The sequence below is a fragment of the Hibiscus syriacus genome, unplaced genomic scaffold, assembly GCF_006381635.1.
Source record: "Hibiscus syriacus cultivar Baekdansim isolate YM2019G1 unplaced genomic scaffold, ASM638163v2 tig00110348_pilon, whole genome shotgun sequence".
In the NCBI taxonomy this organism is placed as follows: domain Eukaryota; kingdom Viridiplantae; phylum Streptophyta; class Magnoliopsida; order Malvales; family Malvaceae; genus Hibiscus; species Hibiscus syriacus.
In genome coordinates, this window is record NW_024062699.1 from 2,539,275 (window position 1) to 2,550,458 (window position 11,184).

General features: G+C 36.3%; 2 protein-coding genes across 2 annotated transcripts; one reads left to right on the forward strand and one right to left on the reverse strand.

Annotated features, from left to right (window-relative positions):
• The first annotated feature begins 201 nt into the window (after nucleotides 1–201).
• On the forward strand, nucleotides 202–3,184 carry LOC120120823 (BTB/POZ domain-containing protein POB1-like). Its single transcript, XM_039140358.1, has 6 exons — nucleotides 202–543; nucleotides 651–797; nucleotides 1,159–1,280; nucleotides 1,367–1,430; nucleotides 1,644–1,923; nucleotides 2,251–3,184. The coding sequence occupies exons 1-6, from the start codon at nucleotides 279–281 to the stop codon at nucleotides 3,062–3,064; spliced, it is 1,692 nt and encodes a 563-aa protein (XP_038996289.1). The 5' UTR covers nucleotides 202–278; the 3' UTR covers nucleotides 3,065–3,184.
• Nucleotides 3,185–3,325: 141 nt separating this feature from the next.
• Nucleotides 3,326–5,056, reverse strand: LOC120120824 (6-phosphogluconate dehydrogenase, decarboxylating 3, chloroplastic-like). Its single transcript, XM_039140359.1, has one exon. The coding sequence runs from the start codon at nucleotides 5,004–5,006 to the stop codon at nucleotides 3,534–3,536; it is 1,473 nt and encodes a 490-aa protein (XP_038996290.1). The 5' UTR covers nucleotides 5,007–5,056; the 3' UTR covers nucleotides 3,326–3,533.
• Between the last annotated feature and the right edge of the window lie 6,128 nt (nucleotides 5,057–11,184).

Below are 11,184 nucleotides of genomic sequence, written 5' to 3' on the forward strand. Positions count from 1 at the left end.
ATGTAAGGTACTATTTCCCTTAATTTTTTTTGGTGACTAAAATTGGTCAGACCGGAAACAAAAGGGACTATTGGCATAGTTTACCCTTATATTTACTAAAACCGATTGATAACTGCCACGTAGCACAACAAATGATATACGGAACGCAATATAAAGAAGACGGAGGAAACAACTTCTGATATGAAAAATAAAGAGCGTTGGAGTTGCAGGTGTTTAACTGTCTTCCAACTTTACTTTTATGCTTTGTTTGTACTTGAGCTTTTGGAGGATTCTTGGGCATGCGAGTGACCAACGCTGATCTTTTTGATCCACAAACGACGATTATGGACTCCGATTTCTCACCCGGCGAAACTTCCGGCTCTGGTTCCGTCGACCCGGACTTCGGCTTTGCTTTTGACGATATTAATTTCTCCGATCGGATCTTGAGGATCGAGTTCATGCCTGATTTGCCCGAAGCTAAATCCGACGGTGACGGTTGCTCCTCTATCGCTGATTGGGCCCGTAATAGAAAGAGACGGAGGGAAGATTTCAAGAGAGAAAGCGGTTTGTTTTGTTTCTTTAATTATTAATTGTTGTTTAAATAAAGCTTTTGACAGTGAAAATTGATGTAATTTTGACAATTTTGGGATTGGATCATTGGTGTCCTGCAGATTTTATCGTGCAAAGTGAGGAGCAAATCTTGAATCCTAACATGCCGTACACGGTGGATGGTGTAACGTATGTGAATCAAGATGAAGAGCCCATGCCAATAGCTGAAGAGTCACCTTCTGATGTTGGATTGAATTCCTTTTTAATCGGTAACTTAATTACATACATAAATTACTTTATCCATTTTTATACTCTGCATATACACACACTTTCCAAGTTCCTCCATGTTAATTAAAGCAAAGTTTTTATATAATTTTCATACAAACAGCTCAAACTTCCTAGGTTCCGTCAATTTATTGTTTGTTTTTTACTTTTGCTATTTGTATTTGTTATTTATGTTTTTGCTTCTTCATAAGTTGCTAAAGAAATAAAACAAGAAAAGAAGTTATTTATTGTTATTGGTGGAAATATGCAAATTAGTGGAAGCAAAATTATAGATTTTGTTACTTGAAAAAGAAAATTATGTAATTTCTTCATGTGCGTGAGACCTGTTTGGTTCCTCCTTTGTAGGGAATGATACCATTTACAACAATGACACATCTAGGAATGTGGATTGTTCAAAAATTCTAAGAGTCAAGACCATACACATTAGTTCTCCGATTTTAGCAGCAAAAAGTCCCTTCTTTTATAAGGTAAGGGGATGTTATTTGGTTGTTTTCTTTCTATTATCAGTTCCGGTACTCATGATTGACTTAGCAGTTTGCCCCTTTGCTTGTAGTTGTTTTCAAATGGAATGAAGGAGTCAGAGCAGCGACATGTAACACTTCGAATACATGCCTCTGGTAAGCACTGGAATGTTTTTCCTATTTGATCATTTAATTATTTTACCTCTCTTGCAATAAATTCTAATTTCCTATGTTTTCATTTTGGAACCTGTTTAATTTTGAGGGTTCATTTATGCATTTCTGTGGTTTTGAGGTTATCAGATTCTTTATTAGGTCACGTGTCTAGGTTATATGACCTATTGTTTGTTTGGATATATTTTTCTTGAGCAGAAGAAACTGCTCTCCTGGACCTGCTAAATTTTATGTATAGCAACACCCTATCAACAACCACACCTACTGCCCTTTTAGATGTGCTGATGGCTGCTGACAAATTCGAGGTTGCATCATGCATGAGATATTGTAGTCGATTGTTAAGAAACCTGCCTATGACCTGTGAATCGGCTTTACTGTATTTGGACCTTCCATCTGGTGTTTTAATGGCAGATGCTGTTCAGCCTCTGACAGATGCAGCAAAGCAGTTTCTTGCTGCGAGATACAAGGATATAACCAAGTGAGTGCCATTATCGTTCACGATATTAAATGCATGCATATTTTGAGTAATTTCTTAAATGTAACAAGGTTGCTTATTTTGTTGCTGATATTATGAGCTCATGGCATCCTTTTGTTGATATATATCGTTTTGTTTCTAAGTTTCTCCTGCCTGCGAAATAGTGAACATTCTTCTTTTAAAAATTATTTGGCTAGGAATGGAGTCTTATTTATGGCTGGCTTAAGTGACAAATTATGTGAAACAACAGTTTTTCATTCTGTTTTCTTTTTAGGACCATTTTTGAGTTAACCTCTAGATCATGGATGGTTTGCTCTGTTTTCTTGTCAGGTTTCAGGAGGAAATACTCAATTTGCCTCTTGCTGGTATAGAGGCAGTATTTTCCAGTGATGGCCTCCAGGCAGCTTCAGAGGATGCTGTTTACGACTTTGTGCTGAAGTGGGCTCGGACTCATTACCCAAGACTCGAGGAACGACGTGGAATTTTTGCTACACGCCTCAGTCGCCTAATACGTTTTCCATATTTGACTTGCAGAAAGCTGAAAAAAGTTTTAACCTGCATTGACTTTGATCCAGAACTTTCATCCAAGGTTGTGCTCGAAGCTCTCTTTTTCAAGGCTGAGACACCGTACAGACAGAGAACACTTGCAGCAGAAGAGGCTAGCGCCACTCATCATCGCTTTGTGGAGCGGGCATACAAGTACCGTCCGGTTAAGGTTGTAGAGTTTGAACTGCCACGGAAGCAGTGTGTTGTGTACCTGGACCTGAAGCGTGAGGAGTGTGCATATCTATTTCCGGCTGGTAGAGTTTATTCCCAAGCATTCCATCTTGGTGGCCAAGGTTTTTTCTTGTCTGCTCATTGCAACATGGATCAGCATAGCTCATTCCACTGCTTTGGGCTATTTTTGGGAATGCAAGAGAGGAGATCCGTTACTTTTGCTGTTGACTACGAGTTTGCTGCTAGGTCAAAGCCTACTGAGGATTTTGTAAGCAAGTATAAAGGGAATTACATTTTCACAGGAGGAAAGGCTGTTGGCTATCGAAACCTATTTGGTATTCCATGGACGGCATTCATGGCCGATGATAGCATTTACTTTATAGACGACGTCCTCCATCTCAGGGCGGAACTCACCATGAGACAATGAGTTGGTGATTTTTGAGTTGTACTGGTTCTTCCATCGTCTTTTGTAAATTCCTTCTGAATCATTGTAAAAATTATTGTAGCCTATGCGTGATGAATTTATATAAATTAATTTTGCAATCAATTTGAACTTCACTGATGGTTAGAATTTGGCAAATTAATTCTTACTTGCTAACTCTTCAATATAGTCATATACCCTGCACTTAAGTGTGCCAAAATTTGCAACCGTTACTCGTTTCTTGTTTATACCGGACAAAGTACAACAGGAATACAAGGCTTTACCTATTCTGCCAACAAGCATACAACTTCTGCAACTCAGAAGGCATGCATTTTTATTGAAAGAAAAAGGAAGGTATAAGATTGAACAATCATTGCAATGCCAAGGTAGAATCCTATTCCAACATAAAAAAATAACCAATGCTCAACTGAAACAAACAGGAAAACCAGAGTACAACAAACAAAACTATGAAAACTCAGTTGAGTGCACCGACACCATGAGCAGCCTTTTTCCACTCTGTATGGAATGACCCTGGACGATCAATCCTCTCATAGGTATGTGCCCCAAACAAGTCCCTCTGTGCCTGCACAAGATTTGCCGGGAGCCTTGCACGCCTATAGGTATCGAAATATGCAAGGCTAGCACACATTCCTGGTGTGCTGATCCCAGAAGAGATGGCCAACCCCACGACTCTCCTCCAAGCTGCCTGCCTCTGAACCATCTCCCGAGCGAACTCAGGGTCCACAAGCAAGCTAGCCAAATTGGGGTTCCTCTGATAGGCCTTCTTGATCCTATCCAAAAACACAGCCCTAATAATACACCCACCTTTCCAAATCCTAGCCAACTCTCCAAAGTTCAAATTCCATCCTTTTTCAACACTCTTACCTCTCAACAAATTCATCCCTTGAGCATAACTACATATCTTCGAGGCATATAAAGCTTGCCTAACATCATCAATCAATCTTTTCTTATCAATTCCCTGTGCAAAACTGCCAACTTCTTTCAACCCAGCTTGTTTCAAAACCTCAGCTGCATTTTCCCTCTCCTCCTTTAATCCACTCAAATACCTACAATCCAAAGACGCTGCAATCGTAGGGGCAGCAACAGACAACTCGGCAGCTTGCTGCACAGTCCATTTACCAGTACCTTTCATCCCAGTCTTATCCAAAATCTTATCTACCAAATACCCATCTCCCAAATCATCCTTAACTCTAAAAATATCAGAAGTTATCTCAATTAAGAAACTCTCAAGCTCTCCCCGATTCCATTCAGCGAAAATCTCAGATAATTCATCATTCGAAAGTCCCCCAACATGTTTAAGCACATCATAAGCCTCAGAAATCAACTGCATGTCACCATATTCGATTCCATTATGAACCATTTTAACGAAATTACCTGATCCACCTTCGCCAATGTAAGTAACGCAGGGTCCATCTTCTACTTGCGCCGCCACTTTCTCGAGTATGTCCTTGATATTCGTATAGGCCTGGTGAGATCCGCCAGGCATTAGAGACGGGCCGTTCCGGGCGCCTTCTTCACCCCCGGAAACACCCATACCGAGATAAAGAAGGCCCTTACTTGAAGCTTCTTGCATCCTTCTCTCGGTGTTCTCGTACCACTCGTTACCACCATCGATGATGCAGTCTCCGGGATCCATGTGGTCGGATAAAGCAGCGATAGTTTGGTCGACGGGTGCGCCAGCTTTGACTAAGATGATGACAGATCTGGGCCGTTGGATTGAGAGAACGAATTCCCGAGGGGAGCACTGGCCGAAGAGCGGGAGCTGCCCTTCATCTTGAGCTCGCTTGACGGTTTCGTCGACTTTGGTGGTGGTACGGTTGTAAACGGAAATTGGGAAGCCCTTTTCGGCGACGTTTAGAGCGAGATTTTGGCCCATGACGGCTAAGCCGGCTAAACCTATGCGAGAAAGTGCAGTGGAGGCTTCCATTTTTAGAGGCGGCGTATAGGTCGGAGAAAAGGCGATAGATATCGGAGGGTTTGGTCGATATATTATTAAAGAGGAAGAAAAGAGTTTGGGTTTTTGAAGGAAGGAGGGATTTTTTTTTGTTGACAGTGACGGACTCGTCGAGGGAGTGAAAGGGCATTTGGCCTTAACTAACCATGAAACTGGCGATCTGTTCGATAACTTGTAACGGCATACCCTTCATGACATCGTTTCAATCTAAGTAATTGCTACATACTTTAATATACAAAATATGTTTAATTATAAAATAAGTATACAAACTATATCACTTTTTGTAAATAGGTGCTCATATTATTTTTTGAATCTTCTATGTGTCTAACGTTACTATTTTGGGTGTCTGGGACATAACGAACGTTAAAAAAATCTCGTTAAGTGATATATGTCATGTTTTGTTAATTTTAAACTTTCTAAAAACAAATATTTAAAAATTATTATATTAAAAAAACCCTATTATTTTATAAAATTACAAAAAGCTCTAAATTCATAACCCTAATCCTAACCTCTCTTGTCGACCACGGTTGTAACCGATGACATCGTCCTTGTCATCTTCATTGTCAGTCATCCTTGCCCATGTCGTCATAGTTATTGTCGGAGTCATCACGATGTTATAATTTTGTAATTTTGGTTTAGGGTTAATTAGGTTTAAATTATCAATTAGAGTAGTTTTGGGTGGTTGCGTGATTGGTAGCGGTTCGATCAGCTGGAGGTTCGTTGAAGGCAATGGCGGTGAACAGGGGTGATTAACGTGGGTATAGGGATTGGAATAAAGGTTTCAAAGTGTGGGATTTTTTTTTAAAATTTTCAAAAGTTTTGAGTTTTTTAAAAATGAAATTATACTTTTAAGTTTTTTATTTTAAATAAGAAATTTCAAAATTATCAAAGCGTAACATGTGTCATTCAACGGAGAAAATTAACGGCTTTTATGACACGGGTACCTAAAGTGATATTGTTTGTAATGTTAGGCACCTAGATTATCCAAAAAAGTTAAGACATATATTTGTAAAAAACGTTATAGTTTAGACACTCGTTTTATAATTAAGCCTAAAAATATCAAAAACAAAATTTATTACTGAAATAGTATGTATTCTTGATTATTTTGTGAAATAAATTTATTTAGTAACTGTAACACCCCCAATCTGTACCCGACCTGAATACGAATCTGAGGTGTCACATTAACTTTTTAAACTTTGACTCTTGACAGAATTCAAGGAAATTTAAAACTTTCATTAAAATAAAGGTAATTTATTTACATAAATTGACCAAAATAACCAAAATCGATCAGAGCATTCATAACTGACACTTTTCTTACATGCAAACACACTATACACAACAAAATACATACTTTATCAGTTACTTCTGATCTGATCTTCTAGCAGTGTTGCTGTTCTTGCCACTCCTATTTCTGTTATTCCCGATTCTTGGTACCTACGTGTAAATCACTTACACGCTAAGTCACAGACTTAGTGAGGCATAACATAATATATTTATATATATATATAACAATGAATTCATGAACATGCATTCTTACCATTGATCATGACATTTCAACTTGTATGTATCTATTACACTATAACATATATGATGATAACATGCACATATATAAAACTTATATTCTTATGCTAGTTTCACTTTAATTTATCTTTGGATCGCCCATGTACGTTATTGAGAACAGAAGGTACGCGAGTACACTGAGGTTGTGCACAATGTTGTCACCACAGCTCGAATAAAATCCCACTAGGGGCACTGAATATTTGTCCCGAATGACCACTATGTCCCGAAGGAACACTATGTCCCGAATGACCACTGTTAATCCCTCGACTCTTGGCATGCCAATTATACCTACAACTCTCACATTAAGTAACATGGGATTAATTATAATACAATTCTCATTTTTGTATCTCTTCTATCACTCTTCCATAAACACATAATTCACTTCATATGAGTACACATGATCATTTTCATTATTTCCATACCTGAATGGATTCTCATATAATTGCATTCATTCAAATAAGTTCATATTAAAGCATTAATGAATTATGCATGAAAGCACTATAACATTAATACATATATAAATATGCATGTACATGAATGTGAAATCATAAGTTTAACTATAAGAGGTAGACTCATCGCAAGTCTTGTCTCAATATAATTTTATATAAGATATGCACTCACCTTATCATTGCTTTGACTCGATTCTAATCCTTCGATTGTTCCAGAACAAGATTACATTCTATATCTACATAGTAATACATTGGTACATATCAGTATACTAATTGATATATTCTAAACTATCACTCCTTCGGCTAAAAAGAAAGTTATTTTCATCTTTTAATTAAGGTATGCATCGATGCACTGTATAGTGTATCGATGCATTCCTTAACGTGTGCATCGGTACACAAATCACCTTCGATGTTTTAATCTTAAGGGGGTGCATCGATGCACTCCTCATGCATCGATGCACATAACCCATAAATTCCATTTAAGCACAAAATTCACTCTCTTTTCATCTCAACTCTTCATCTTTCACCTCCTTTAATATCCCTAACTTGCATACACCTACTTAAACTAATTTATACCCATTCAATATCTCTTAAACTTCAAAATTCAATCATCCGTATAAAATTCAAGAATCTCACTCCAATTCCAACATGCTCTAAAGCAAATTCTAACATTTCATATTCCTTAATCAAGTTGGTGACAAGTCAAATTCAACTTCCAATTCTCATTATGAACTTTATTTCGAAATTTCATTCAAGAACTCCTAACCTTTAATTATTCACACACCCTTCATCTTGTTGTTTTAAAGCAAATTAAACTTTCCTTAAGCTTAATTAGCATTTAATGATCAGAACCAAACTTAAATTTCAACTAACAATCAGCTTATAAGAAATCTCACCTTTGATATGAATCTTCACGTGTGGAGAATAGAAGAGAAGAAGAGAACTCTAGAAGCTTATGTGTTTCTCTCTTCATTCCACGTGGAAACATATATAACCATAACAATTAAATTATTTCCCTTGTCAATGACCATTTTGTCATTCTTTTTATTTTTCTTTTCAATTTGATCTTACACCGCATTTTTCATATAAGTCCTTAATTATTCAATTATTATACTTTAATCACCAAATTCTGAAACTTTACAATTTAGTCACTAACCCGGTATTGAGAATGTTATAGTAAACACGCATCACGTGAATTTATGGGTGACTTTAGTAATAAAAAAGAAGTTTATTTTCTTTATGATTCTAAGTTCAAGTAGTTACGTCTATAATGTGTATATATAATATTAATAACTAAGAAAAATTCTAAATATATATTAAGCGTTTTTACCAAAAAATATTCTAATGTTAAAATATTCTCGATCAGACACCAAATCACCAAATATGTCCGAACTAACACTCATTTACAAAAAACCCACCAAAGGCGCGTTAGGTGCATTGCGCCTCCCCTAAGGCGCGTTTGGTGCAACGTGCCTTCACATATGTGTCAAGCACCCCATAAAGGTGCGTCTGACATGGCGCACCTACCCCCTCGCCCGTTCCCGTTCGACTTTCCCGCCACTGTTTCTCGCCCTTCGTTCCTGGCCAACTTTTCTTCCACCGTTTCCTACCCTTCCGCCCTCTTGTTCCTGCTCGACTTTTCTACCACCGTTTCTCGCCCTCTCATCCTCTATATAAATAACCCCTTGGCCTTATACAAACCACACTCAAAATTATATCTTCTTCCCATCTATTAATTCTAGTCAATAAGGTATATTGTTATTTTTTATATTTAATAAATTTATTATTATTTTATTACATAATTTTGTATTATTCTATTATTTAACTGTAAACTTATTTAATTTATATTTTTTGTTTTCAGTTAAAATAAATGGAAGGTGAGATGTTGTGATTGGAAGTTGATCATATTTCTAGTCATTTTGCCGATACGGTCAGAATATGAAACTATATTCTTTTTAAATTTTTAAATATTAGGAAATCAATCATATATTATTTAAATTGTTAGAATTTATTTAAATAATTTTTGAATTGTTAGTTCAAATTTTAATGGCTATAATTTATTTATTAGGAAATTGATTGAATATTAGAAGTTTTTATTTATAACAACAAGATGAACACACCGAGGCGTATCTGGCAGTATTTATCTATGGCTGGATTTGGTTACTTATAAAAAAGTGAAGGAGGTTATAAAATTTAACCCACCCTTATTTCTGCACTAATTAAGAAGTGGAGGCCAAAGACACACGTTCCATTTGTCATGTGGGGAGTGCATTATTACCCTGGAGGATGTTTCAATGAGTTAGGGCTCCTAGTAGTTGGAACTGTCATTTGTGGTGTGGAGGATTATGATTGGGAGAATTTGTGCAAATAGTATTTTGGAATTACCCCGATGGCTTTCAACAGTGGTTAAATAACGTTAGCATGGTTGCAAAAAAATTTTAAAGAGTTGCGCGAAAATTGTTCTGATGATGAGGCAAAAGTATTTTCCCGAGCATACATATTACAAATTATTGTGGCGATATTGATGCCCGACAAGTCTCGGAACCATGTCTATTATATGTGGTTGTGTCATCTCATCGACTTTCAAGTAGCTGGCACGTTGAGTTAGGGCTCTGCAGTGTTGTCATTTTTATTTAGAGAAATGCGTTGGGCCACAAAGCAGCTGTCTCATGCTTCTCTAATCATGGGCATGGTATCGCATGCCTTATTTGTGTTAGATAATGAATTATCCATTTGTCTTTCTGTTACTATCAATGTAATTTCAATGCTAAATTTATTTTTAAATAATGTTTTTATTATTATAGAATGACATATGTATATTTTTATATTAAATAGGTGGTCATTAAATATAAAAAATCATCGTAATATCCCACAAGAATTAGAAGATATCTGATTACTCATTGATTAGAAAGCTAGTGTAGAGGTACATTTTTTTAATTTTAATTTATTCATTTAATTGTCTTTATATAATTTGAATCTCATTTAAATTTTGATAAGAAATATATATATTTTGTTTTAGTTCAAATGGTTGTCCTATTTGAACGACGAAATGAGGGCTTGCATCCCACCTGACTTGAGTGGGCAATTGGATGCATGGTTGGTTGTTGTTCCTCTTATTTGTTATGCTATTGTTGAGTGGCATCCGACTAACCATGTGCTTCGTTAGTTTGGTTTCACACAATATACTCCTGAAGCACTAGTAAATCTCGACAATATACATAACATCTAAAGACAGGGTAAAATATAGGTTAATTGGTTAGTGAAACATAGAGATTGGTTAGCAATAAGAGATAACCAACATCAATGCTTGCCCCCTCTAGAGTATATATTAGAAATGTGTATCGTGGTTTCAGATGGCTATATTGAATAGTTCAATGCAAATGGGAAGTCATTTTTACTTTCAGAGGGAACACGAGGGGCAATTTATCGTCGTAAAAGAAACTGTTGAAAACATTTTGATATTTCGATATAACAAATTAAGTTAAATTAATTTTAAGATTTTCCAAAAAAAAATTCTAAGTATATTCGATATAATTATTCGAATATCAAAATCTTACTCCAAATCTTTCAAATGTCATTTTTAATCCTTACTCAAGTGTAAAATTAAGTTTTAATCTCAAAATAATTTCAAAACAATTTTACAAAATATTTCGAACCATTTCAAAGCCAAAAATTCCAGATTGCTCAGAGGGAACCGATTCCCCCTGAATGGTTTGGCTCTGAGAAAAACATAATGCTCGGAGGGAATCGATTCCCCCCAAGGGGGTACCGATTCCCCCTGTTTAACGGTTGAAATATTTGAATTTTACACTTAGGGAACCGATTCCTTATGAGGGGGTACCGATTCCCCCCATGCTCCAAGCAGAAATATTAATTGTTTTCATACTTAAATGACTCTATTGACTCCACTAATCATCCCCAACATTTAGAATCATTTGAAGGTGTATTTAAACAAGCTTAGAAGTCATTGATCAATAACAAGAAACAACAAGCAACTAGAATCAAGAGAGAATCAAAGAGAAAGCATCACACCTCAAGTTTGAGCATTTCAAGCTTATTTTTTTCATTCAATATTCATTTTGCTTTCAAGAACACTACTTGTACTCAATTGTATTCATTCTTGAGTGTTTTTTTCTTTGTTC

Coding starts and splice junctions, on each gene's coding strand:
- LOC120120824 (XM_039140359.1), bottom strand. CDS start 5,006: ATGGAAGCCTCCACTGCACTTTCTCGCATAGGTTTAGCCGGCTTAGCC.
- LOC120120823 (XM_039140358.1), top strand. CDS start 279: ATGCGAGTGACCAACGCTGATCTTTTTGATCCACAAACGACGATTATG. Junction 1,431..1,643: donor ACTTCGAATACATGCCTCTG/GTAAGCACTGGA, acceptor TTTCTTGAGCAG/AAGAAACTGCTCTCCTGGAC. Junction 1,924..2,250: donor AGATACAAGGATATAACCAA/GTGAGTGCCATT, acceptor TTTTCTTGTCAG/GTTTCAGGAGGAAATACTCA.